Raw genomic sequence first — 25,269 nt, 5'->3', positions numbered from 1 at the left:
GGTGTTCACGCACGACACAACAGCTGCATGGCGGGAGTGGAGAACGAGTCAGGGGCGATCAATTGTCTTTCATTCAGTCTTGCGACGATGCTACATTTTGTATCGTACTGAAATCTCCTAACGCTCCATCGTCAATGCGATGAGCGATTACTATTACTTCCGATCCAAAACGGAATTCAATTCCTGGCAATGGTGCTGCCCGGCGCCGATTGCCTTACAATGCAACACCAGGTATCTCAAGGACAGTGAGGCGTCAACTGACAGCCTATTCGAAATAACAACCAAAGAATCCTGCGCTACGCGACATGCGCGAAGCGGGTGCACGATGCAATGTGCCATGTTTCTCACGAACGACATCAAAGGCTTGATGCTACGACACGCTTAAAAGAAAGCGGCAATGAAGGCAGCGAAACCGACCATGGAGCCAGCAGCAACCTTGAGGTTGGCAGCGGCGCCAGCAGAGCTCTGAGCACCAGTACCGGAAGCAGTGGAGGAACCGGAGGCGCGGCTGGCAGAGGCGTGACTGGAACCGGAGGCGGCGGAGCCAGTGGCGCTGGCACTGTTGGAGGCCGCCGAGCCAGTGGCAGTTGCGCCCAGGATGACGGTGGTGGAGTTGTTGGCAGAGACAGTGACCAAGCGGGTGGAGTTACCAAGGCCATTAACGGGGACGGTGTAGATGCCAGGGGCCACAGCGGGAATGGAAGCAGCAAGGCCAACGCTGGTATCAGCAGCAGGCTGCGAGGTGACAGCAGCTGGCTGAGTAGGGATGGAGGTGGCAGCAGCGGGCATGCCAGTCACAACACCAAGAGAGTTGGTCTGTGCGAGGTAGCTGGTCTGGGGGAATGGGTCGACCGAGGACTGAGACGTTATTAGTATTGTGGACCGATCGACCAAAATGTGGAAAACATACAGAGTCAGCTTGAGCAAAAGCCGCAGCGATGAAAGCAGTGACAGCGAAGGCGGTACGCATTTTGATGTTGTTGTGTTGTTGAAGTTTAAAATTAACGAATGATGTCGAATTAACGATAGGAGTAGACGGCAAAGGTCTCAAGGCTGTAGTGGTAGTAAGTGATGGATGAGTGAACAGGGCAGCTCTCAGCAGGAGCGCTCCATTTTATAAAGCGACGCGTCGCCCTCAAGCCCAGCTCGGAATAACAAACCCCTGGCTGGCAGCGCCACGGGCAACCATTATCGACTGCGCTAGCCTCCAGATGTCTGTCATCCCTGCTTAGCGGCCCGCCCACCGAGAATAGCAGCCACCCACATATCCGTGCGTCGCGCATCCCTTCCATTCGTGGGCCAGACGTTTGCTCACGCGAATTTTCTTGTTGAATAGCGCTCGTGTCCGCTAAGATTTGGATGGACTGAGGCGATGGTGAGGACCAAGCGCGCGAGGCGGCACACCATTGAGTTTCTAAAAGTCGGATGAGCGCTCGTGAGACGGCATCGAGTCGATAGCGGGTGCAGGTTGCTCGCCACCAGCCATTCGGTTTCAGGCCCAGCAGGTGTTCTGCCTCTCGGTGGTTCCACACGCATCGGCCACTGCAGCATGTTCCTATGGAGACACGGAGACGTGGGCATGTCTTTTGATGTCACAATCGTTAACCTAGGTCTCTCTCGGGCTTGCCCTTCTCGTCTGGAGCTCCGGGAGCGATTCATCACCCGCCGTGCAATTTCTCTTCCCCAGGCTCATTTCCGCACAATTGATATGAACGGCCTGCAATTCTCAGTTCCCCATGAAGAGCGGATGTTTCGCTGCTGTCAGAACACTGACGTGGCTAATACATCCTGCGGCCAGCGACACTAAAAATAAGTTTTTGACTGGCAGTGTCTCGAAGATTCGTGAACGTGAGCTGTGTTGATGAAGGTGGGTCTACCGTTTGGACCGTGGCGAAGTGGATTCCGGAGCGGGAAAGTGCTGCCGACATCAGATGATGCTAGGCTGTGTCCTCGGGAGATCGCAATCCTTGCCGAGGACTCCTTTCTCAGCAATGCAATGCTGGCTCTTAAAAGCTGGGAGTACCTACACGGTTGTTGCGAGATGTGAGATTCCTTGACGCTAATCCCCCTTTCGAGAGGGCCAATGGCAAGGCGTTGCTTTGAGCCTCCTTCAGGAATTGCAGGCGCCCGTGAACAACGTCAATCCGCATAGGAGAGTTTGACAGCCATCCAGTCTGAATTGCAGTATCAATTGCTGATCGCTCGTAACAACTGCGAGTGATCTGCTGAATTGCCCACAGGAACACGCGGCTTCCATCAATGTCGACGAAAGAAAATGCGACCCATTGTCAGAGCAATCATCTGATGTCGACGCGTGACACCTTTGTCTCGTTGCCATCTTCAAGAAGACAAGATATTTTTACTGCGGAGCAAGCGCGATTCAAATTAATACGTTACAGCTGCGTGCAGCAGCAAAGTCATCTGAAGACAGCTAACATTCGAATATTTAGGAACAGGCACGACAAAACATGATGTAAGGAATAGCTAAAGCCAGACTACTTACGACTAATCTTTGCATCAGCCCAGTCGCATACTAAGCCGTGTCTTGGATCTGCGTCCAGATTAAGGTCGTAGCCAGCAGGATCCAGGTATGGCTAGAGGAGAGTGTCGTCAGCCCTGGACGTCTGGACACTGCGATTGTCCCAAAGAGACGGATTAAATAGGCGTGTAAAGGCATGCTCTGGTGGTGATGGGATATTGATGGAGGACCAGGAGCTTCATGTTGCTTGGGGCTTTCATTCAAAAACTTGTTTCACCATGGGCACATTTCGCATGGATTTTATTTGGTACTTGTCTGTCGTGGATACTCCGAGGTCTTCGTTATTTGCATGGTCCTGTGGGCCGACTTCAGGTTGCCAGGGGCCAAGGGCTTAATACATGCGACGGGAATCTTCCGTTCCACAAGGTGTCCGCAAGGAAGTTCATGGAATAACCGGCGCATTTCTAATAATCAAATGAAGATCGAGGTTCATGAAACTGAGATAGAATAAAAAACCACTCAATGTTACGTTTCATCGACCGCTACATTGTAAATTCTTGTTCATAGATTGAACTCTCACCTTGAGGGAGTTCTACCTGCGACCTCCCGATGCTAGTTTACACCACACCACGCCTAGTCGCTCACGCCCTCGCCCTAGTCCAGCAAGTTCTGCACACTTCTAGTGCGCCTACCCTCCGCCACAGCCCTCGGGAGTCCAAGCCCCAGCGGATCCTCATCATTACCGCCCATAAGGCCACCCCGTGCTTGGTACTGCGGCGGCAGGTGCGCTGGAGCAGTCTCCCACTCTGCCCTATGCACAGTGCGCTTTTCCGCGGCCATAGTTAACTTAATGCAGTAGCCCACAATCTTGTCTCGGATGACTCTGAGATCCTCCGCGGTCAAGTCGAGGGTATCGTAGCTTTGATAGAACTCTTTAGCGCGAGGGACCCAAGTGTTGAAGAGGTTGTGAAGGCGTGCACGCTTTTCGTTCGCGGTTACGGTGGCAAGACGAGTAGTTCTAAGAGGTGGAGGCTGAACTGGGTCGGCAGGAGCAGCAGTAGGCCGAGCTGGGAGGTTGACTTGAAGGGGACGGGTAGCCGTAGTTCTGGTAGAGAAAGGCCTTGGTGAATGTGTTTGCGTCACCCTGGAGCTCGTTGAAGCAGAATTGTACTGCCAAGTCACGATGGTATTGGAAAAGCTATTATGTGCTGTCAGCAAACGACCAGTATCGAATGGTAATATCAGGTTGTACATACCAACCATACACATGGCTTACCGGCCGATACCACCATCTGCTCCAGGGGCTTTGATGGCTCCTAGATGCAGAACATCGGTTGCCAGACCCTCCAGACCTCCCTGAGCCTGGCCACTTCCTTCATCGTTGTAGGTGTGCCTTACATGCTGATCGAAACAGCCCTTCACCTGCGGAACCTCCGAGCAGGACAGACTATTGCAACGCTCCGTACATCCTGAGCTGTAGTCCTCCACCCACACCGTTAGCGCTTCAAGTCCAGTCCAACCTCGAGACACCGGCACGTTGTTGGCTGGCTTCCATCCAAGGTTGCATTGACAGTAGTTCTGAAGGCATCGCGCGTTCTGTCCGCAATAAAATTGACCCAACACTCCACTGCTCTGGCATTGGTTGATAGGGCACACGTTATTACCTACAGATACGCCTGTACCTATCTCCTCACTATGACTCTCGCCATCGTTGTTCAAAGGGTAATACTGCGTCCATGAAATCGCATTCATCTCTCCGTTCTCGGTGTTGGGTAGTTTCCACCACGGTAATGGTTTCTTCGGCTTCGTTGGGTATGGACTATCTGTAGAAGATGCTTCGATGAGGCTATCGGAGACCGTATCTCGTACTGTGCGTCTGAGCTGCTGTGAATCGGTAGTGCGAGTTGACCGTCTGTTATGCAAGGCATGCGAACTCGTGCAAAGACCGAGTAGAGTAAGCGAGAGCTTCATGGTTATCCACGGGGAAAGGAAGCAGGAGATTCAGAATTCTGAGGGGACGTCTGCCACATTTTCAGTCACAACGAGTGGGTAGCTGAATTGAAGGAATGAAGTCAAACGTGACGTATGGAATGGAAGGCATAAGCTTGTGATATAGAATGCCGTACAACGTATGACGGACGCACTTCGGTAATGCACATCTTCTACCCTACCGTCCATCATAACCCGTCACATGCCCTGCGTCTTCTCCAGATGGCGCACTTTTTGCCGTTTTGACTGCACCTGCGAACGCCGCAGTGATAGCCGGGAAGTCAGTGCATACGCTGATACAGTCGAAGCCCCTCTGTACGTAACCTTGGGCCTGCTGACCGTCCGTGCAGTAGATGCCCACCTTCTTGCCTTCTGCATGCGCTGCATCTTTGATACTCTCGATGGCATCCTTCAGTTCCTGGTGCATCTCGCCCAGGATCGGTCGGCCAATGTTGTTGCCTAAGTCGAAAGGCCCAATCAGAAGGCAGTCGACGCCAGGGATCGCAGCGATCTCCCTGGCAGACTCAAGTGCTGACTTGGTTTCAATTTGAATGATTGTCTGAAGTGAGGAGTTCGCGTTCTGGAGGTAGTCGGTGAGCGCCTCGCCGTTGAAAGCATGAGGCGAAAAGGGCGATCCGAACCCCCGGTTGCCTTCGGGTGGGAACTTCGCTGAGGATACAAGTCGTTCGGCGTCGTCTACGGTGTAGATTAATGGAACAATGATGCCGTGGGCGCCAGCATCCAAAGCGCCTGTAAGCGTCAGCGCCAGATGTACGAAGTTTGTACAACGTAAGACCAAGGACGGTACTCTGACCCTGCGGTACCTGGAGAAAAAGTGACGTCTTAAAGGTGTTTCCTTATATAGCGGTGATGCTGTACTTACGCTTGACCATCCAAGCCTCATTGGCAGGTACACGAACGATGGGGCTGACGCCTTCGCGGGCTATGGCGATGACGGCTTCATGCATCTCTCCATCTTCTTGCTATCAGTTTGCTGATCATACCTCCTGCTGGAGCATACATACCATCGATATTGCCATGTTCGCAGTCAACACAAACCCAATCGACACCTGAACGGGCGATTGCACGGGAGTGATTTGTTCCTGGCAGCATCTATCGACGCAAGATTAGACAGACAACATGAACGACGAAGTGACTGCTCTTACCTGCCACCCTCCAAGGGCCGGTCCTCCTTCCTTGAAGGCCTTGTAGATGGTGCTTCGTTCCTGGAGTGTGTTCATTGTTCTGAAGGTTACGAATGGGCGCAGGCTCGAATTTGTATGTTTGGAGGTGCGAGTAAGTACGCTGGCAATCGGTCGCAAGAAGAGCGTCTTTCTGAAAGAACAAGCCTTCGTCATGCTTCGGAGAGAAAGCCACCCCTCTTGCTAGAGCCTACCCCACATCGCACACACACTAGTGGATTGCAACACTCTGAGGTCCTTACAGGGCGCAGGGCTTGTCGAAGACCTCATGCTAACCAATGTGTACGACAAAACTCCTTGAATCGCTGTTGTCAAGATCGTTGTGAAGATCGATTAATATTCTGTCTCCAATTGATCACCTCGCGAATGAGCATGCAAGTGGCTTGGGGTGTCCAATCCCTGCAACTACGATCGTTCTGCCTCGTCCATCAACTTTGTTACTTCTTCTTCCTTGAAGCGATGCATGAGCTTCAGTGAGGAGGTTGTCGTCTCAGACGCACTGGCTTTGTCGATGTGGACCTAGAAGACCACTTAGGCACTCGGCAGTGAAAGTACTTGAAAGATAACTTACCACCGGAGTGTCAAACTCATATACTTCTTTCCATTTCTCCTGACCCGGTTCCATGACATTGATCTCCTGATACTGCAGGGGTCTTGTCTTGTTTACGTTCTGCACCACAGCTTTTGCAGTGTCACACAGGCCACAGGTGCTTCGAGTGAAGAAGGTGACTTGGCACTCGAGCAGACGAGACGTAGCACGAAACATGGCTCGATTGTGCGGCAAGCAGTGAGAATAGTCGTTCCGAGGCTCAGGCGATTGGATATATGGGACGAAAGCGGAAAGCTGTGCAGCTTCACCGCCAAAGCTCAAGGTTCCTTATCGATTGCCAACGATGACGGCGGGTTTGCTGCTTCCAGAATATTCCGCGTCAGAGCATAAACCTGGAGAACACATGAACGCACGCTGCCACGGAAGCACCCGCTAAAGCACTCCTTAAACTTCCTATTACACTCCCTCAACATGGCGAAAAAGTGCGTTCACAAAGGCTGCGGCAAGACATACGAGAATGAAGAGGAGGAATGCGTGTACCACCCTGGCCCGCCTGTCTTCCACGAGGGGCAGAAAGGTGCGACCCATGGATCTAAAGCTGTCACTCAAATGCCCTCGGCTGATGTGCTTTTCTAGGTTGGAAATGCTGCAAACCCCGCGTTTTGACCTTCGACGAGTTCCTCGCGATCGAGCCTTGCACGAAAGGGAAGCACTCGGACGTGGACGACACACCCGCGCCCGAGAAGATCAAAACGCCTGACGTGCCCAATGGTACTTCTGTCAACCTTGGATCGCTGCAGGAGTCTCTTCCAGCACCCGCGCCTCGTCTTCCCGCCGCCCAAGCTACACCGCGCGCAACAACACCGGCTCCTGCGCCAGAGTCCGAAGATGACGACCCAAACGCACCACTGAAGGAGGGCATGACTTGCAGGAGAAAGGGTTGTGGAGAGACATTCAAAGGCGGAAGCAGAGAGGGCGAGAAGTGCGTGCACCACCCTGGTGTACCCATCTTCCACGAAGGAAGCAAAGGGTACAGCTGCTGTAAGCGGAGAGTGCTCGAATTTGACCAGTTCATGACGATGGAGGGTTGCAAGACAAAAGACAGACATCTGTTTGTGGGGAAGGCAAAAAAAGAGGGCGAGGAGGAGAAGGTCGACACTGTGCGGTAAGTCAATACGCCCAATCACAATTAGAATCTGAAACTGACATTGCGCAGACACGACTTCTACCAGACCGCAGCGACCGTCACAGCATCACTCTACCTCAAGAAGATCGACAAGTCCAACGCCATCGTCGACTTCCAGCCCGACCACGTCAACCTCGACCTTCGAACCTCTGACAGCAAACGCTACAACACCGGCTTCCCGCTGTTCGCCGGCATCAAGCCAGAAGAGAGCAAGTTTAGGATTCTTGGCACCAAGCTGGAGATGACCCTGGCCAAGGCAGATGGAACAAGCTGGCCGGTACTGCGCAGCGACGAAAAACTGACTGGCGAGTTGATCCAGGTCGGCAGGGCGGGAATGGCATAGGATAGGCAGGATCAAATGATGAGACGAATTACGAAGTTAGACAAAAGATCAATTCAAGTAGCGAACGACGCTAATTCATCCACTGGCTGGCATTCATTCCACCTTGACCCATCTCGCAGGTGGACATGATACATGCCATCTACCACTTCTCAACCGCAGGCCTAGTATCCAGCTCCCACGTGAAGTTCGTCGTCGGCTGGGTATGCAGGTACCAATAGTCGTTCGCAATGCCATCAGAGCTCAACTTGGCCTCGGGCCCGAGACCCTTCAACCACTCCTTCGTGCGCGGGATATCAATCACACCATCAATAATGGCATGAGCGACATGCACACCCTGGGGCCCAAACTCCTTGGCCAGACTCTGACTCAGCGCTCGTAGCGCCCACTTCCCCGTCGAGAAACTGGCCATCTGCGCACTGCTCTTTACGCTCGCCGTGGCACCCGTGAAGATCAGCGTCGGAGGGTGTTCACCTTGCTCCTTGCCTTTCAAGAGGAGAGGGAGAAAGGTCTGACTGAACAGGATGCCGCCCAAGGCGGACACGTTGAGAGATTGTTCGAACACGCTGGGATCGATTTCGAGAAACGGTTTGCGGAGGAAGCCGCCTGAGGCGTTGAAGATTGCTGCTGCGGCGCAGACGCTGTCCCCGAATTCTTTCTTGATGGCACTCAATGCGTTGGCAAGACTATCTTTCGACGATACGTCGGTTGAGATGCCGATAGCTTTGCCGCCGCTCATATTGATTTCATCGGCGAGGGACTCGAAGTTCTCTCGCTTTCGTGCAAGCAGCACGACAGGGTATGTCTTTGCGAATCTACGGGCCACTGACGCTCCGGTCCCTGGGCCGACGCCGGCGACGATGGCGATGAGTTCGGATGCCATGTTTGTGCTATCTGTGTCGATGTTAGGAGTTGAAGTTGTGGTAGTAAGGTGGTCGGCTATACGGCCAAGTCTGGAGGTATTTGTTGTTGGAGTCGTGGTAGTGGTTAATCGAGAACACCTGGTGGGATTTGTGTGAGTGATTTGTAACTCGATACTTGTTTTACTAATTGCCGGAGTTGTACACGGGAGCGGAAGCTCGCCTTCACACACGAGATGTGCATACGCGGAGTAGACTACCGCTAGAGCCGAGTGACGCAATTGATGATTAGTCAACCTCACGCAATACAATATGCATCACGAAGAACAGTGTGAAGGCCAATAGGATATCTATCGTTATTGGAGAAGTCTAAACGCATTTGTTCCGCAGAAATCACCACGGAGCTCGTCATTGGTAGATTGGTCGTCTGCGGTAAGGCCTTGCGTTGAAACCGAGGCGCGAAGACAAAACCAGTACCACTGTGCATAGGGGTATAGAACTGGAACGCTCAAGGATCATGTTGAAAGTTGATATGCGGACATCGAAGCCGGGAGTTGTGGAAATAGCAGGAGAAAGCAGAGGGGCGAAGCCGTTACGAAGATCGAACGCCCCGGAGGACTGGAGATGGACGGCGGGCTACCCTACTTGACGCTGCCGTGGGACGACCTTTGCCCTCTTGTGGGTCTTGTACGACATGACGCGGCCACCCTGAGCGATCTGTCCGTTGCCATTGCCACGAGACATAGTGCATCTCGGCACATCGTCATCGGACGACATGGAGGCCAAAGCGAAAGAGTCGGTGTTGTGGCCGTAGAAGAGCATGATGCCATTCCTTGTCTTCTTCACGCCCAGGATGCCGATGGCTCCAGCAGAGTTGCTGTGCTTTACGCTAGCATGGCCCATGAACTCGTTCTCGATCATGGATCTGAGAGCTTCGTCCTCGGTCACCTCCGCGTACTCACCACCCTTCTCTTTCTTCACGCTCTGGTAGAGTCGCTCTGCACATGTAGTCGCTGCCATAGTTGTTGCCATGTGCTCGCCCGTGCCGCTGGTCACAGTCGCGACCGAGGCTTGTTCGCTGTCGTCAGGATCGAGAGGAACGACGGCAGCGCCAACACCTACAAGAGCGGCAGGTCCTACACGACCGCGGTACTTCATGCCGATACCACCAGAAGACGCACCACAGGCGATGCGGCCCCAGCTATCGATGGCAATGGCTCCAACAGTATCGGTGATGTGGTCCGGCTTGTCTTCAGATGGCGGAAGAGAGTCTTCTGGCCTTCGCCCCGGCCCATCTGGAACTGAACTGAAGGAATTGTCCTGTTGAAAATGCTCCAATGTATTTTTGATGCGTGCCGATAGATCTTCGTCCAGCGGAATTTCGGGCACGAGTTCGTCGCTCACGCTGGGTGGTGGCGGAGCCATCGGTTTGGGTGCACTGACTGTTGCCATGCTAGTAGAATCCGACTCCTCAGCTGAACCGTCGCCCCAGGTCTTGTGTGTTGTAGAGCCGTTCGTTACCAGACGAGGCACATCTTCCATCTCGTCGTCCTCGACGATCTGCTCGGACGTGGTTGCTCTGTTTGCTCTAAATTGGCCAAGGGTGGGCACTTTTTGGGTGCTGTTGATAAAAGCGCTTCTCGAGGACTCCGCAATCGATGGTGGGCCAAGGTCACTGGCGAAAGGTGACGGGGCAGCCGTAACAGGGCTCGGTATACGATCATCGCTGAGCCATGAACCAGAAGAGAGTCCAGACTGTGCTGTTGGCTCAGAAAGGGTGCTTGACGCATTCTCGGTCGAGTAATACAGCGATTCCTCGTACGGTTCTGGGGAGGGCGATTGTAGCAGAGAAGGGTCTTCTCGGAGCATCGCGTTCATGTGCCTTTGACGGAGTTGGCTGTGCTCGATCTCGTCTTCGGGAGCAACATCGGCTCGCAATCTGTAGCAAGTTGGGTGCTGACCAGCTTTCTTCGCCTTCTTCTCAGCATTCTTGAGATCCGATCTCCAGCGAAGCCAGCGTTCTTTTGCGGCCGCGGAGACGAGCATCTCATGAGGAAGGATCGGTATACCTAGCTCCGCCGCAAACTCAGTCGCTCCCTGGGCGCACAGAAGATTCGGTGGAACGCGTCGAAGGGTCAGTGGCTTGCTAGTATGCTCATAGACCATGCGTGCTAGTGAAATTGGGTTTTTGATTTCTGGACAGGTCAGTATAGACGCAGAAGTGGTTAAGTGGCACATACGAGCAACAGCGCCCACAGCGCCACTGCGTCCAAAATGATCTACGACTGACGCATCGCACTCTACAACTCCGTCCATGGCGAGGTTGCTGCCGAAGCCTGCGTTGGTGATCTCTCGGTCCTCAAGCAACTTGATTGCTGCTTCCACGGCGTCTATGGAGGAGCCGCCGTTCTTCATGATGCACATGCCAATGGCAGCGGCGCTGCAGACTGTCAGTACGCTACCCCATGTAGTCGCGTGTAAGACATTTAAGAAGAACGTACTCATTGCATGCTTCAAGATGTATCCTCTCGTTTTGGTGACTGTGGTACCCAGCGCCTGCATGGACGATGATGACGCATACCTCGTCGGCCGGCGGCGGGCTACGCGTTGCTTTTCGAACGAGTTGGTCGACAGGGTAGGCACCATCATAGTAGCGGGTGGACGCCGACATGTCCTTGGACTTGGAAAAGTGTCGGCGAAAATTGCGGAATCGCGAACCCAGGCTCACGGAGGAGCTGTGGAGCTTCGCACGATCGTGTGGCGGCGTGTTGACTCTGAACACCGACTGCAAGCTAGGCTTGGGTTTGCGAGGGCTTTGGCGCAAACTTCTGAGGATGCGCGACTAAGTTGGTAATTTGTTGCTATCGTGAGAACAGTAGTCAGGTGCTCAATAGATTGAAGATAGGGCGGAGTTGAGAAGGTCTGTAGGTGAGTGACTGAGCAGAGAAAAAGAGAAGAGATATAAAGAATGAAAGTCGTTCGCACTGTTGGAGAGAATCCACTTGCTGCAGCGGCGTGGTAGTGAGCGGATGTGCTTGGTGAGAGAGCTGGTAGTCAGTAGGAGAAATCAATGGCAAGGCCGCGTTGACAGTGCGAACGGCGGCTCCTTCCTTTCGAGCTGCTCATGCCATGCTGTAAACTCTGCGGTGTGGCAATGGACCAAACCATAACATTGGCATATTGGCGGGACTTGATGGAGGAAGGAACGAGCAAGTCCAACTCGCGCTTGAGGACGTGAGCAGCTCCCCCCACATCTGCTGTCCGCTCCGCCCCGCCCTTGGCGCGTGCCTGAGCCAACCCAGCCATTCCACTGACGGCGGTCCCACTACTCGCTGCTGGCGAACACCACCCAGACATCACCACCTTCTTTGCGTATACGAATCCTTGCCAGCAGACCCCCTCTCGACAGTTCCAGTGTGAGAGCGTCCTGCACACTCCCGCAAAGATGGCGTCTCAAACCCCCGCCGTTGTCATGGACAAGTAAGCTCCCAGCTGCCTGTGGGCCTTGCATTGCGATTGAGTACTGACGGACGCCTGCAGCGGTACGGGATACTCGAAGCTCGGTATGAGACATCTCACCGCAATATAACACCACTCATAGTAACGTCATACCCCAGGTTTCGCCGGCAACGACTCCCCCTCCTTCGTCTTCCCCACCGCCATAGCCACTCGAGGCCCAACTAGCGGCGGCGGCAGTTCCGGCTCTGGTCGCCCTGCGGTCGCAAACAAGCCTTCCTTCCTGACTGGCGGTGCTGGTCCCAGCGGCCATCTTTCAGGGAAGCGCGGTACTGAGGACCTGGACTTCTACATTGGTGACGAAGCTCTCTTGGCCGCAGGAGGCTCCGGCTACGGTATCAACTACCCCATCAGACACGGTCAGATTGACAACTGGGTACGCTTAGATATGAGAATGGGGAAGCTTGGTGTACTGACGGGTCCTAGGATCTTATGGAGCGCTTCTGGTCCAACTCGATATTCAAGTACCTGAGGGTCGAGCCCGAGGATCACCACTTCCTCCTGACCGAGCCCGTAAGAAGCGCTCTACCCGAAACACAGAACGCCAGACTAATAGAAGACAGCCGCTGAATCCCCCGGAGAATCGTGAAGCCACTGCCGAAATCATGTTCGAGTCGTTCAACGTCGCTGGTCTGTACATCGCCGTGCAGGCTGTCCTCGCCCTCGCTGCATCCTGGACCAGCTCCAAGGTACAGGACCGATCGTTGACTGGTACCGTCATTGACTCTGGTGCCGGTGTCACCCACGTTATCCCCGTCGCAGAAGGCTACGTCATTGGTTCTTCGATCAAGAGTGTCCCAATTGCTGGTCGCGACATTACGCAGTTCGTCCAGTCGCTGCTCAGAGAGCGTGGCGAGTCGGACTCGTCTCTTGCGACCGCTGAGCGCATCAAGGAAGAGTACTGTTACGTCTGCCCGGATATTGTCAAGGAGTTCGCGCGCTACGATCGCGAGTCGGACGACAGGTTCAAGCAGCACACTGTCACGTACGCGAACGGTAAGACTACCACCGTCGACGTCGGCTACGAACGCTTCCTTGCGCCCGAGATCTTCTTCAACCCCGAGATTTACTCGTCCGATTTCCTCACCCCTCTTCCCACGATTGTCGACAACGTTATCCAAACCTCGCCCATCGATGTACGAAGAGGACTGTACAAGAACATTGTCCTGTCCGGTGGTTCGACACTTTACAAGGACTTTGGCCGTCGTCTGCAGCGTGACATTAGACATTTGGTCGATGCTCGTATCAAGGCCTCGGAGGCACGCAGCGGAGGCGTGAAGAGTGGTGGTCTGGAAGTACAGGTCATTACACACAAGAGGCAAAGACACGGCCCATGGTTTGGTGGATCTTTGCTTGGTCAGACACCTGAGTTCAGGAGTTACTGCCACACCAAGGCAGAGTACGACGAGATTGGCCCCAGCATTGTTCGACGATTCGCGCTGCTGGGTGGGCCGGGCAGCACTTAGACGTGGAGATGGGCGGACGGAGCAGAAGGGCTTTGAGCGTGATTCTGAACCTTGCGAAAACTTAAGAACATCAAGCCACATGATCACCCATGCACACGCTGAGCGACGAACGCCACCTTTGAGTAATATCGCAATTGCCGAGGTGGATTGTAGTATTCTGCTACCAAAGCAGCTTTCCAAATGAAGCAATACGAACGCCAACCATGCATGAGCGACTTAGTCACGGGGAGACGTATGCGCGACATATCCTTTCAAGCAGCGCCGTTCTGGGCACTCTCCTCGATGACACTACTCTCCACCTTCTCCTAAGCTCTCCCCATCTTCCTCCTCAACACAGCAACACCCTCGACATGCCCGGTCTGCGGGAAGAAGTCGAACCCGCGCAACGATTCCATCTCATAGCACCCCTCGCCAGGGCCGCAGCCGGCGTCAACGCCGGCCATGCCGGCGACAAGGACGCCGACGTCGCGGGCCTGGGTGTGCACGTTGCAGCTCACGTAGACGACGCGGGCGGGGCCGTACTGCAGCAGTTGGCGCAGGAAGCTCTCGTCGCAGCCCTTGCGCGGGGGATCGAGCATGACGACAGTCTGGTCGGCGGGCGTGGTGATGGAGGCGAACAGCTGTGCGGCGTCGGCGGCGATGAAGCGCGCGCGGTCGGGCGTCAGCCCGTTGATGGCCGCGTTCTCGGTTGCGCTCTTGATCGAGCTCGAGCTCACGTCGATGCCTAGACTGCTCTCGAACAGGCTGGACAGGGTGATTGTGAAAAGCCCGGAGCCCGAGTAGGCGTCGATGAGGTACTTGATGTTGTGCCCGGGCTCGTTGGGCAGGATGTGCTCGCGGATGTAGTTTGTGAAGGGCGGGAGGATGGAGTTGTTGTTCTGGAAAAAGCTGCCGGCCGGGTTGATGAAGCGGAAGTCATCAATGTACTCTGTGGTGCGGGCGTTGGGGTCCGTGACGCACGTCTTGCGATGGACGTGTGCGCCGAGGTCTTCGTCGACGGCGTTAGGATCCTCCTTCTCCACGCTGTATTCTGCTTTCGGTATCCGTTGGGTGTTCTCACGCAGGAGGATAGTGGCGCCCTTGTGGTATGAGGAGAGCGTGTCGACGACCTTCTTTCGCTCGCGCTTGTTGCCTGCGCGGACCGCTTCGGTGCCGATCGGGCAGTCTTCAATGTCCATGGTGATGCGCGTTCCCTTCTTCATAAAGCCGATGGATGGGACTTCTTTGAAGCTGCGTTTGATGCCGTTGCGGCCGTCACTTCGCCGGGAGTCAGGAGGGCCGTCGAAGTGCGGTGTGAGTTTGGTGCGGTATCCATATTGCAGCGGCGAGCCGATTGTATCACCAATGGTAGGGATGAGCTCGGGCGACAGGTTGGAGAAGTTCTTGTAGGCGCGCTCCACGATGGACTTTTTGTGTTGGAGCTGGTAGTCATAGGGCAGCATCTGGAACTGGCATCCTGAGCATTGCGAGAAGTAGGGGCATTTGACAAGGGACTGGTCGCGGTGTGGTGAGGGCTTGCTGACTTTGACGAAGTCGGCCATGGAGTACTTTTCCTTTTCGAAATGCTTGAAGATCTTGGCGGTCACCGTGTCGCCAGGCGCGGTGAATGGAACGGCATAGACTTGATCCGAGTCCGAACCCTCCTGGAAACCAAGACCGTCTCCGGTAGATGAAAGCTCCCTGATGGTGACGTCGATCTCGCTGAACTTTTCTGGAAGTTGTGTCGAGACGTCCCTTCCTTCTCTTTCTACGTTGAGCTTTTTGATCAGAGCAGTGACGTCTTCCAGCAGGATTTCCTCTGTGGTTCCGTTGGTCTTCAGGATCTGACTGCTCACGGCATGTCCGTTCTTCATCCTCTTGTTTTTGAACCTGTAGCTTCCCCGTGACCCTTCCTCTGTCCGCAACGGGGTCTCGAACTGCCTCTTCGCGGCATTGCTCTCAATCGACGCCACATTGTCTGCTGCTGAGGCCATGCTGTGTCGTACGGTCTGGCAGAGGCTCTGGCTGTTCCAAAGCGTCCGCAGCGGCCGTGCTAGTAATCTGGTGGACATGCAGCGCCTCGCCTGGTGCTCACAAAAAAGTCATGTTAGTCACTCAGAAGGGCATGGCGGCGATTGGCTAGCGCGGAATAGGCGTGATTAGGTAAGCCGTTTTTCGCAGCGCAGTTGGAACTTCACAGCTGCTCTGGAGGCACGGCAGCACGCGCAGATCCCGCCCTCGAACCCTCGTTCTCTCGCCCTCGCGCCCCTCGCCGCCCTCGTCCGCCCCCCAATTGGCCTCCCCGCGGACGGCCCCCCAGCACAATGAGCGTCTGCCGGCCTGCGCGATGCGTCTTCGCCAGAGCGACGGCGACGGCGACGGCGACGGCGACACCGCAACGGAGCTTCCACTCGTCGGCGCGCAGAGAGGCCCGCCGGCGACGGCCGCACTACGCCTCGATCAAGGCAGCAGACCTGCAGCAGCTGGGCGAGCTGGCGGAGAGCGCATACCCCAAGTACGACACGGCCGAGGTCAGCCTGCTGGCGAAGCAGTACACGCCCGCGCAGGTTGCCGCCATCCAGGCCGCCGAGGCCGCCATTGACCCGCGCGATGTGTACACGCAGGGCCGGACGCGCGATGACGCCTGGCGGCTGCCCTACGCCGACGACATGGCCGCCGTCGACCCCGTGACGGACCACCCGGAGAAGCTGGATGCCAGCGACATCCCCGGCAAGTGGACGTTTCGCGAGGCCAACGAGGTCGAGCGCGATGCAAACATGGCGCGCGTCGCATCCGAGACACTCGCCAAGATGTACCCCGACGGCGTGCCCGAGGGCCAGCTGGACGCGGCGCAGCAGCAGCAGCTCGAGGACGCCATGGAGGCGGCCATCACGCAGGCGGCGCTCGACCCGCGCAGCACGTACACGGGCAAGAACCAGGCCGCCGTCGACTCGCTCGCCGACCCGCGCCACAGCGCCGTCGCACAGGACCTGCCGCGCCTCGAGAACCGCATGGCCCGCCAGACGCGCCACCTCGGCTCTGACGAACAGGACGACCCGCGCCAGAAGCAGCTGCTGCAGTACATGGGCTGGGACAAGACGCAGCTCAAGAAGATCCGCACCAAGACGCTCGTCTCGCACGGCGTCGTCAACCAGACCCGCATGGGCAAGATCCGCAGCCAGTACTACCTGACCATTGCCGGCAACCAGGATGGCCTGCTGGGCGTCGGCGAGGGCAAGAGCGTCGAGCCCGAGGACGGCCGCAAGCAGAGCATCATGTCGGCCATCCGCAACATGAAGCCCGTACCGCGCTACGAGAACCGCACCATCTTTGGCGACCTCGAGCGCAAGGTCGGCGCCACTAAGGTGCAGCTGTTCGCCCGCCCGCCCGGTGCGTCTCTGTTTTGTATTTATCGAGAGAGGCCCCCCACGCTAACACGCCACAGGCTTTGGTCTGCGCACCCAGCACCTGATCTTTGAGCTCGCCCGCGCCGCCGGCCTGCAGGACCTCGCCGCCCGCACCCCGCGCTCGCGCAACAAGATGAACGTCATCAAGGCGACCTGGGAGGCCCTGACCGAGCAGCGCCTGCCCGACGAGATTGCCCGCGCGCGGGGGAAGAAGCTGGTCGACGTGCGCAAGGTCTACTACGGCGGCAGTGTGCACTGAATGTGTCGATTGGGAACCTGTACCACATGACATGCTGAGCGTGTACGATTGGGGATATTGTAATAATCCATGCTGAGCCGTGTACGATAGCAGTGTGAATATTGTACCACATCATGCATCGCAGAGGATAGCATCGAGACAGCGCCGCATTGTAAACTTGTACCATACAGCCTTCCAACTACGCTTGGGGTATCACATCACATCACACCATCTATTCCTGCACTCTCCCTCTCTCCCGTCGTCGTCACTGCGCCCACGCCTGCTCGCCCTCGGCCCCATTGTCCTGGATCTGCTGGTTCAGTACGATGCTGTACACGCTGGCCTTGAGCAGCGTGAAGACAAGACTGGTCTTCCTCTCCAGGCCGCGCAGCCCATCGAGCACCGCCGCGCTGGGCTGGTCGCTGAGCTCGCCGAGAAGCGTCGACATCTGCCTGCGTCAGTGATCACAGCAACATCTCTACAGAGCCCGCAGCATCTCTCTACAGAGTCCGCAGAGTCCGCAGATGCTGAGTGCCGCGCGAGCAACGCACAGTGTTCATGTTCCCAAGCAACCGCGCGTACTCGTCCAGCACCTCTTGCTCCAGCGACGAGAGGCTTTCATCGTCGTCCAACGCGGCCCCCTGCGACGCCGTCGACGCCTGCACGTCTTCTGTGTCCGCCATGTCTGCCTGCCGTCTCTCCACCCTTCTGGCTTCGAGTGCTTTCGATCTCGCACCGACGGTGCGCTTCGGACAGTACGGGAGGATGCCTTCGAGGAATGTATGCGCAATGGTCGATTATGTGACGTTCGGTAGCAGGTGTTTTCGAGTCGTCTATGATGTTCGTACACGGTCGCGGCGAGCGCGGGGAAGACGCGCCCTCCGATTGCTCGGTTCTTGGCGCGACGACCATCACATCACATCACATCACTCACTGCTAGACGTTGCCTGCCAATCCGTCACAAGTCTGCTACTGCTACTTGCATTGTATGCACGATGCTCCATTCTTCTCAACTACTCCCCCGCTGCCCACCTTGTAACGAAATCAACCCCCAAAAATCGCTCTTGATGATAATAAACGCCCGAGGATTTAACAGTACGCTCAACTCTTGTCAGCTCCAGGAGTCCGAGGTAGATGCTCCAACAAACGCCGTTGCCGTGAGAGAACCCCATGTCTATCAGCTATAACAAGTGAGTGGAGCTGAGAGGAACGCATCATCAGAACGCCTCCCATATCGATATGTAGAAAATAGAATGAAACATCTTCGCCGCTAAACTGTCGTGGCCGTTGCTAGTACTACCTTGAGCCCGATTTCTGTTGCGCGAGATGCTCGTGGTCATGGACCGCGTGGTTGTGATCGTCGCCATCGTGGTGTAGCGTGACACTATTGAACTCCTCGAACGGATCCGCCATCTCGCCCATTGGAGTCGCAAGGCCCGAGTCCAGTGGTACACCCTTGACCCGTGACGCTCCAATGTCGACACTCTGGCTCTCCTTGACATTCCTGAAGTTGGGCGTCTCAATTCCGTGACCCTGGTGAGGGACGATGGGAGGTTTTGAGTGGCGTAGCAGCGCCCATTGTGTAGTGCGGAAGAACGGCGCAGTCTTGATATCGGAAGCACCGGCGCGAGATCCCAGACGTCGAGTCTCGTCCTTGATCAGAAGCTTGCGGACCAGGGACTTGCAAAGGCTATACGTTGTTAGTATCGTGCAACTTAGTCGTGTACGCCGCACTTACTTGGACACTGGTGGCGCACCAGATCCTTCGGGGAATGGCACCTCATCCCTCAGAATATTGGCAAAAGTCGCATTACGGTTCTTACCCTTGAAAGGGGTTGTTCCGTAGAGCATCTCATATATCAAGATACCGAGCGTCCACCAATCGACAGCACTGGTGTGTCCACAGCCCTTGATTACCTCAGGAGCAATGTATTCCTCCGTCCCTACAAACGAATTTGTACGAAAGTTGTTGATACACGACTTTGTATCAATCGTAGGTAGGTTGCTCGACGAAGTGCCATTGCGGCCGCTGAGAATCATGGTAGGACGACCTCCAGGTTCCGACTGTTTCGACAAATCAAAGTCTGACAACATGATGTGACCGGACTGATGCAGCAGGATATCTGATCAAGGTCAGTGGAATACTTGGCCGAGAGGTAATGTCAACGTACTCTCTGGCTTCAGGTCGCGGTATATGAAGCCCATCAAGTGCAGGTATTCCAGCGCGGCCGTGACTTCGGCGGCATAGAAGCGCGCCGCATCCTCATCGACGCACTTGTTTGGTCGGGTCTGCAGAGCCCTGAAGAACTCACCGCCACTGCAGTATTCCATGCAGAGGTACAGGTGGTCTTCGGACTGGAACGAGTGGTACAGAGTAACAATAAAGGGGTGGTTGCTCGTAGCTAGAATTTCTTGCTCGGCGAGAGCACGCTTGATCTTGTTACGCTTAATCATCTCCTTCTTGCTCAGCACTGGTCTCGGTTAGTCATGCCTTGTGTTGGTCGTCTGTGGCACTCACCCTTCATGGCGTATAATCTGCTGGACTTCTTCTCTCGCACCAAGTAGACCTTGCCAACATCGCCCTTGCCGATTAGCTTGATCTTGTCGAAGCTGGCAGGCCCGACTTCTACGTTGCGGACCTTGATCGAGTTTGAGCTGTATGTTCTCCGGAAAGCTACCGACTGACGGATCTGACCGGGCGTGGGGATGCCCTTGGAAGTGTCTACTGGTGACAAGCGATCGCCATCTTGCTGGACAGTCTCTACCATGCTGAGAGTCGAGGAATTGGGGTGCAGCAGGACAGGCTGCTTGGCGAGCTCTGCAGTCTGTGGCCGTTCAGCGGAATTGGCAGAGGAGAAGAGGCCCTGTGCATTGGGTGCAGACGCTACCCTTCGCAGTTTCCTTGCCAATTCCTCTTTGCCGGCGGCGGTGGCCTGGTCGTTCGCTCCACTGACGGCTTCTACTTTGGTGGTTGGTACATCTGGGGTATCAGGCGGGGTGGACGGCACGCTACCTTCGTTGTGATGGCGGAGGGCGGGCGGGCCCTGGTGCTGGAAGTAGGGGTTGGCGTGTGCGGTCGGTGACACGGCGTCGTCTAACGGGTTGCCCTCGCTTGTCACCGTGGTGGAGCGATTGCGGGACATGTGTGGCAGGAAACGGGAATGGCGCGAGCCCGTCTTCTCGCTCTTAGGAGTGTGGGTGCCATTGGCCTCGTCCGAGTGTTTACGCGTGTCGGCGCTGCTGTTGATGCGGAAGAAGTTCTTGATGCGCTGCGAGACCTGGCCGTCCTTGCTGTTGACGGGCTTGTTGGTGGACAGCGGATTGCCGGAGAAGGCGCGCTTCTCCGTCATGGCGGTGTTGGTCGACGAGTGCGAGGAGCTGAAGAGCTGCGTCATAGCCGGTGCGCTGGGAGCGAGGGGCTGCTGCAGGCGAGAGATATAGCGGCAAGGAAATGTGGGCGGCGGAAGAGCAGGGGGCCGGCGTCGTGATGTGTGTCGTGTGTCGTGAGTGGGTCAGTGGGCCATGGCCAGCCTGGGTGATGTCGATATCAGGGCTCAGGGCTCGCTGAGGCGTCTGTGGCTGGAGCGCGACAAGGCCTTGTTGCGGCCGGCTCGAAAGAATGTCGCTCACGGGGCGGCGAGCGTGCAGGCAGGAGGAATGCGGCGCAGATGGGGGTGCAGTGGCGCAGCGGTGCAGCGTATGCTCTACTACGGGACAGAGGGCACGGCGAAGTGAAGTACTCCTAGCGGTCGTCGGCGCTGAGAGGGCAGCCAGAGCCGTGGCCGTGCCAAACGTGCAGCGGCGAATGATGGACAGGGAAGTGGGGCCAGAACCCTGACGAGCTAGCCTGGGAAGCCGCGCGTGAAGCTGCACCAGTGCACCGGTCGAACGGCGGAGAAGAAGCGAGCAGAAGGGACTGGTAGTGTTTGAGTCTTCGAGAGGCGCTGTCTGACAGGCCGTGGATAGATGGATTGATTTGATGTGGCCTCTGTTCTGCATTTCCAAACCGTTGCTGATGCCACCGAACGAGCAAATATCTCTCTGCCCGCCATCGACGCCCACTGCGCCTCGCACCGGCATCTTCCCCACCAACCTCGATTTATCAGCAAACAACAACAACACTCACATGTCATCGTGCCCACCCGCGTCGCATTCTGTCCTGCTCATGTTGCACTGCTGTGAGTGCCGCCTGTCCCTTGGATTCACACCTCTCCGCCATCCACAACAAATCCCTCTGTTGTGTTGTTCAGTCGTCCCTGACGATCTGGCCGGCCAATGCGCCGGGCCACCGCTAGAGTTGTTCTGGAACCCTTGCTGTTCGGGGAAGCTCCACGGCCTCCCCGTCAACCTCCGCTAACTGAACACCCTCGCACCCTCACATCGGACAGTTTTCACCATATCAAAGCACCACAACAGTTTCAACGTCATATTATTATTATTATCTATATGAGAGTCTGAGTATGCCAACCGTAGAATTACACAATCTCTGAAGACCTGAACAGGGCGTCCAAGCATAGGAGGAGGCTGAAGTCTAAGTTGACTTGAGCCAAGTCCAGCAGTCCACAACCGCCAATACCAATACTCGAGTGGTGTAATGCCTCCGAAAAAAACGCTATAAACCTTGTATGCAATCCGCAATGTCTTGCGGAACTTCGTAGGAAGGATGATCGAATGCTAAAGTCCATGATTGTAGAGTGTGAAGAGTTCGATCACATGAGCATGTGTCGAATCTGGCGCAAGACGAAAGACAGGTCGAAGCCTCAAGCGAACCAACGCCGAAGAACGTCGATCCAGCGGTCTGCACCAGTCGAATCATCTAGCGTCGGCCGCCGCTCCTGCGCTTCTCTTCATCACGATACTCTTCGATCTCCTTCTGCTCGGTTGCCTTGATGTACTGAAAGCGGCTCTTCCACTTCTCCGACCGCTTCACTTTATCCTCAGAAGATATACCACGCAGATCTTCTTTCTTCCCACGCCTAAACTTGCTGGTGACTTGCTCAAGCTTGGCTTTGGCAGGGGAATGTTCACCGGATTTCTTGGGCGAGCTTGGTAGGTTAGCAGGCGAAGATGCGGTCGTCTCTGGTGCGGAAGCAGTGGGCTTGGTTGGTGAAGCAACCATCTTTTGCTTGCCCTTTCCACCAGAAGGCCTGAAGCAAGAAGCACCCGCATCTTCACCGTCGACAGACGTTGGCGCAGCCGTTGATTGAGCGTGGCGGGCGCCCGATGAACGGCGGTTGTCGATGCTTGTTTCCATGACCAAGTCAGCCAGATCGTCCATGGCTCCATCAAGCCCTGACACGCGGTTGTTAGCGAAAGGCCGAGCTGCTGGCATGCTGTTTCCACCAAATGCTCCAGGGCCGACCTCCTTGTGACCTGGGTAAAAGCGCTGCATGGTTTGGGGGTTGACGTTGGTGCGATTGGCGAGCTGATTGCCTGAGAGTTGACGACCAAATCCGTTGTTTGCCACCTGTAGAGTGGAGCGGGGTGCAGTACCTTTCTCCGTTGTCTTACTCATCTCATTCTCGGGACTGGGATACGATGAGATATTACGATAGCCGTTGGCCATCCTCTCGGGAAACAGACCGGCGGGGTTGGGGTATTTGGCGCTCGGATCATTGAACTGGCGAGGCTCCTGTGTGAAGTCGACACCTGGAGCAAAAGAAGCTGGAGCATTGCGAATGCTGCCTTGTGGACTGTACGTTGAGTCACGACGCGAGCTCATGATTCCATTGCTCTGGTTGACACGCACGTTCTCTTGACTGCCTACTGGGGCCTCACTGCGATTGAACGTCATGCTGATGGCGGAGTCATGAGGCGTGTAACTCGCAACGAGACCGTGCAGCGATGGCGTGCGAGAATCAATGATATGTGTTTGCGATCCGCGAGCGGACGTGCTGCTACGGCGGTTGTTCAAAGAGTCAGCCAGGAAAGTCAGAAGACCTTGGATGAATCCTTGCAGCACCTCAGGGCTATCAGGCATGCCGACATGATCATAGCCGGCTTGGAAGCCTTCTTGGTAAGTGGAAGGTATGTGTGCCACGGCCTTGGGCACATTGAAAGGCCAGGTCTCCTCGGTCGCTGCTCGCTGCTGATGTTGATCCTGGGGCAGCAGGGTATTGCTTGCAGTAGAACGCAGACTGCTGCCCGTCTGCAAAGCACGGCCCTGTGGAGCTACGGACGATGGATTGATCGCCTCTTGCTTCAATGGTGAGAGCGACTGGGGTTTTCCAAACGCATCTGGCCAAGCACCCATCTTCGGTGCAGGCTCCTCGTTCCTTGCACGGCTTGTATTGCCCTCGTTCCAAGGACTCGCAGGCCAGGTTTTCTCTGGGGTCGCTGGAACGACCCTATTGTCATCGCGGGCTGGCTGCGGCACACTGGACGGTGGTGCCACCCGAGTTGAAGAATGCTCGTGAGTGTTCGTGGGGAAGAAGTCTGTAGTGTCTACACTCGACAGGCTGGGTTTGTGAGACAAAGTACGGTGAGGCTGTGAGTTAAATTGGGAAAGATCTTGTTGACGCCAGGGTGAGCGCTTGTTTGGAGAGGGCGTAGGGGGACCAGTTGGACCAGTCCCAGTAGCTGTGCTGCCTTTCGGTTCGTAGGTTGGACTCTTTGGGTCCAGAGCTGGTTTCTTGGAATCCTCGTGGGGAGGTTTGATCTCGATGGCACGCGAGCGCCGGTTGCCAGATCCAGGAGAGTGTGGAGGTGGGTTCGCGGCTGGTGGAACGAAAGGCGTAGCCTCCACGCTTGGGAAGCTTGAAAACGCACCGAAAGTTGGCGGGTACATAGCCATGGGCGCGTACGGGTTGGTTGCAGGGTAACCGTACATGGACTGGGCAATTGGCTGCTGGTACGGAGGCATAAACGATGCCATGGAAGCTGGTGTTACAATCGTACCCAGAGGGTTGGGAGGAGCGTCCTGGTTTGCAGTCGCCGGGTCCGACTCAAGGACCGAGATCTGCTTGCGCAGTGCATCAAGTTCGACGATTAAGCCTCTCTTCTTCTCAATCATGGAAGCTCGCCAGCTCTCAGTTTGATGACTGGACTGCAAGACCTCAGTCTGTTCGACTGTTCGAAGTTCCTGCTTCTTGACCGCCTGTTGGACCCTGAGCGTAGGAAGGTCGAGTCCGGCGAACGGTGTCTGGGAGTTGGTACGTGGTGGAACAAACAAATGTCCAGGCAAATTACCCTGGGTGGATAGAGAAGATGTGTCGTTGACCTGCGTAGCAAGTGTCTCCTCGGCTACACGTGTGGCAGCGGGCACTGCAGACCCGCTGTTGACAGTAGGCAGCGCAAACATACGATCGCCAACGACAACAATGGGCTGACCGCCAATGATCTCGATGCGAGCTGTGCTATTCGGCGATGGCTGCGACGGCGCAGCCATGATGTTACCGGGCGTGACGCGGAGAGCCTGGGGGTTGTAGATGTTGAAACTGGGTCGAGCACCTAGCGGTGGCAGATCTCCAGGCACAATGCGTCCACCTGCTGTTACACGCAGACCAGGAGGGCTGCCGTGCTCCTTGAGAAGCCTCTCGGCTTTGCCACGCTTGATTGAAGGGGATGGCGACGGTCGCTTGTTGGCGGCTGGAGGTCCTGTCGCTGGGACTACTTCTGGCGTGATTTCGTGGGGTGCCTCAGTTGCAGCGACTCTAGGTATGAACGTTCGCAAGCTTCGATCAGACCTGCGGCCAATCAATTGCGCGGAGGCAGTGGGACGTAGAACGTGTTCTTGTAGAATCGTCAGTGATGGTTCGGCTGGGCTGTGAGAGGAGAGGCTTAGTGGTGAATGGGAAAAGCTTGCAAGCGTGGGAAGGCATGTAAAAGATCCGTGTAGGCGTAGTGGCTGGCGGTGAAGTGAACGATCAGAGGTGAAGGCGATGTGAACCCTTACCTTTGATCACATCTTCGTCCGCGAACCTGTCCAATGATACGGCTGACTCGGAGACCGAGTCGCGCAAGGCAAGTAGCTCCTCCAACTTGTATGCGGGAGCCATGACAGGTGCAGTGTCGCCCTACGTGGGTGCGCCGCCTTTCTGGTTAGGTGTGGAGGCCAG

At 55.8% G+C, this 25,269-nt stretch overlaps 13 protein-coding genes across 13 annotated transcripts; 3 read left to right on the top strand and 10 right to left on the bottom strand.

The window, feature by feature from the left end:
- Nucleotides 1-51: 51 nt before the first annotated feature.
- M421DRAFT_418526 (uncharacterized protein) lies at nt 52-1,059 on the bottom strand. Its single transcript, XM_033591815.1, has 2 exons — nt 911-1,059; nt 52-858 (listed from the first exon to the last, which is right to left on the bottom strand). Exons 1-2 carry the CDS (start codon nt 968-970, stop codon nt 382-384), a joined length of 537 nt encoding a protein of 178 aa, XP_033451293.1. The 5' UTR covers nt 971-1,059; the 3' UTR covers nt 52-381.
- Nucleotides 1,060-3,509: 2,450 nt separating this feature from the next.
- M421DRAFT_364883 (uncharacterized protein) lies at nt 3,510-4,560 on the bottom strand. The gene is made up of 2 exons (XM_033589710.1): nt 3,736-4,560; nt 3,510-3,677 (listed from the first exon to the last, which is right to left on the bottom strand). Exon 1 carries the CDS (start codon nt 4,448-4,450, stop codon nt 3,752-3,754), a length of 699 nt encoding a protein of 232 aa, XP_033451292.1. The 5' UTR covers nt 4,451-4,560; the 3' UTR covers nt 3,510-3,677; nt 3,736-3,751.
- An 86-nt stretch (nt 4,561-4,646) lies between these two features.
- M421DRAFT_99597 (2-dehydro-3-deoxyglucarate aldolase) lies at nt 4,647-5,709 on the bottom strand (the record flags this gene model as incomplete). Its single annotated transcript, XM_033598772.1, has 4 exons — nt 4,647-5,218; nt 5,352-5,444; nt 5,494-5,581; nt 5,635-5,709. 4 exons carry the CDS (start codon nt 5,707-5,709, stop codon nt 4,647-4,649), a joined length of 828 nt encoding a protein of 275 aa, XP_033451291.1.
- Nucleotides 5,710-6,075: 366 nt separating this feature from the next.
- Nucleotides 6,076-6,436, bottom strand: M421DRAFT_57448 (uncharacterized protein; the record flags this gene model as incomplete). Its single annotated transcript, XM_033595499.1, has 2 exons — nt 6,076-6,189; nt 6,242-6,436. The coding sequence occupies 2 exons, from the start codon at nt 6,434-6,436 to the stop codon at nt 6,076-6,078; spliced, it is 309 nt and encodes a 102-aa protein (XP_033451290.1).
- Nucleotides 6,437-6,691: 255 nt separating this feature from the next.
- Nucleotides 6,692-7,749, top strand: M421DRAFT_3294 (CORD and CS domain-containing protein; the record flags this gene model as incomplete). The annotated part of the gene is made up of 3 exons (XM_033589371.1): nt 6,692-6,797; nt 6,857-7,385; nt 7,437-7,749. 3 exons carry the CDS (start codon nt 6,692-6,694, stop codon nt 7,747-7,749), a joined length of 948 nt encoding a protein of 315 aa, XP_033451289.1.
- On the bottom strand, nt 7,451-8,800 carry M421DRAFT_418521 (NAD(P)-binding protein). Its single transcript, XM_033591814.1, has one exon. The coding sequence runs from the start codon at nt 8,627-8,629 to the stop codon at nt 7,889-7,891; it is 741 nt and encodes a 246-aa protein (XP_033451288.1). The 5' UTR covers nt 8,630-8,800; the 3' UTR covers nt 7,451-7,888.
- A 442-nt stretch (nt 8,801-9,242) lies between these two features.
- On the bottom strand, nt 9,243-11,030 carry M421DRAFT_57413 (N-terminal nucleophile aminohydrolase; the record flags this gene model as incomplete). The annotated part of the gene is made up of 2 exons (XM_033595498.1): nt 9,243-10,801; nt 10,847-11,030. 2 exons carry the CDS (start codon nt 11,028-11,030, stop codon nt 9,243-9,245), a joined length of 1,743 nt encoding a protein of 580 aa, XP_033451287.1.
- Nucleotides 11,031-12,051: 1,021 nt separating this feature from the next.
- M421DRAFT_57409 (Arp2/3 complex subunit) lies at nt 12,052-13,588 on the top strand (the record flags this gene model as incomplete). The annotated part of the gene is made up of 5 exons (XM_033595495.1): nt 12,052-12,086; nt 12,147-12,169; nt 12,224-12,498; nt 12,549-12,635; nt 12,686-13,588. The coding sequence occupies 5 exons, from the start codon at nt 12,052-12,054 to the stop codon at nt 13,586-13,588; spliced, it is 1,323 nt and encodes a 440-aa protein (XP_033451286.1).
- A 305-nt stretch (nt 13,589-13,893) lies between these two features.
- Nucleotides 13,894-15,561, bottom strand: M421DRAFT_3290 (uracil-5--methyltransferase; the record flags this gene model as incomplete). Its single annotated transcript, XM_033589366.1, has 1 exon — nt 13,894-15,561. One exon carries the CDS (start codon nt 15,559-15,561, stop codon nt 13,894-13,896), a length of 1,668 nt encoding a protein of 555 aa, XP_033451285.1.
- A 330-nt stretch (nt 15,562-15,891) lies between these two features.
- On the top strand, nt 15,892-17,233 carry M421DRAFT_3289 (37S ribosomal protein S5; the record flags this gene model as incomplete). The annotated part of the gene is made up of 2 exons (XM_033589364.1): nt 15,892-16,957; nt 17,013-17,233. The coding sequence occupies 2 exons, from the start codon at nt 15,892-15,894 to the stop codon at nt 17,231-17,233; spliced, it is 1,287 nt and encodes a 428-aa protein (XP_033451284.1).
- On the bottom strand, nt 17,187-18,046 carry M421DRAFT_418517 (uncharacterized protein). The gene is made up of 2 exons (XM_033591813.1): nt 17,764-18,046; nt 17,187-17,660 (listed from the first exon to the last, which is right to left on the bottom strand). Exons 1-2 carry the CDS (start codon nt 17,893-17,895, stop codon nt 17,478-17,480), a joined length of 315 nt encoding a protein of 104 aa, XP_033451283.1. The 5' UTR covers nt 17,896-18,046; the 3' UTR covers nt 17,187-17,477.
- Nucleotides 18,047-18,508: 462 nt separating this feature from the next.
- Nucleotides 18,509-20,562, bottom strand: M421DRAFT_57792 (serine/threonine-protein kinase ppk14; the record flags this gene model as incomplete). Its single annotated transcript, XM_033595534.1, has 4 exons — nt 18,509-18,902; nt 18,951-19,335; nt 19,384-19,683; nt 19,731-20,562. The coding sequence occupies 4 exons, from the start codon at nt 20,560-20,562 to the stop codon at nt 18,509-18,511; spliced, it is 1,911 nt and encodes a 636-aa protein (XP_033451282.1).
- Nucleotides 20,563-22,028: 1,466 nt separating this feature from the next.
- Nucleotides 22,029-25,209, bottom strand: M421DRAFT_57839 (uncharacterized protein; the record flags this gene model as incomplete). The annotated part of the gene is made up of 2 exons (XM_033595540.1): nt 22,029-24,820; nt 25,107-25,209. The coding sequence occupies 2 exons, from the start codon at nt 25,207-25,209 to the stop codon at nt 22,029-22,031; spliced, it is 2,895 nt and encodes a 964-aa protein (XP_033451281.1).
- Between the last annotated feature and the right edge of the window lie 60 nt (nt 25,210-25,269).

The sequence above is a fragment of the Didymella exigua genome (assembly GCF_010094145.1).
Source record: "Didymella exigua CBS 183.55 unplaced genomic scaffold M421scaffold_7, whole genome shotgun sequence".
Taxonomy (NCBI): domain Eukaryota; kingdom Fungi; phylum Ascomycota; class Dothideomycetes; order Pleosporales; family Didymellaceae; genus Didymella; species Didymella exigua.
Note: the sequence above shows the minus strand (reverse complement) of the source record. Positions and strands in the feature narration are given on the sequence as shown.

Bases quoted from the DNA above. Each gene is read 5' to 3' on its own strand.
- M421DRAFT_418517 (XM_033591813.1), bottom strand. From the start codon at position 17,895: ATGGCGGACACAGAAGACGTGCAGGCGTCGACGGCGTCGCAGGGGGCC. The intron at 17,661-17,763 runs GTGCGTTGCTCG...TGACGCAGGCAG, and splicing joins TGCTTGGGAACATGAACACT to ATGTCGACGCTTCTCGGCGA.
- M421DRAFT_418521 (XM_033591814.1), bottom strand. From the start codon at position 8,629: ATGGCATCCGAACTCATCGCCATCGTCGCCGGCGTCGGCCCAGGGACC.
- M421DRAFT_418526 (XM_033591815.1), bottom strand. From the start codon at position 970: ATGCGTACCGCCTTCGCTGTCACTGCTTTCATCGCTGCGGCTTTTGCT. The intron at 859-910 runs GTATGTTTTCCA...ATAACGTCTCAG, and splicing joins CTTTTGCTCAAGCTGACTCT to TCCTCGGTCGACCCATTCCC.
- M421DRAFT_364883 (XM_033589710.1), bottom strand. From the start codon at position 4,450: ATGAAGCTCTCGCTTACTCTACTCGGTCTTTGCACGAGTTCGCATGCC.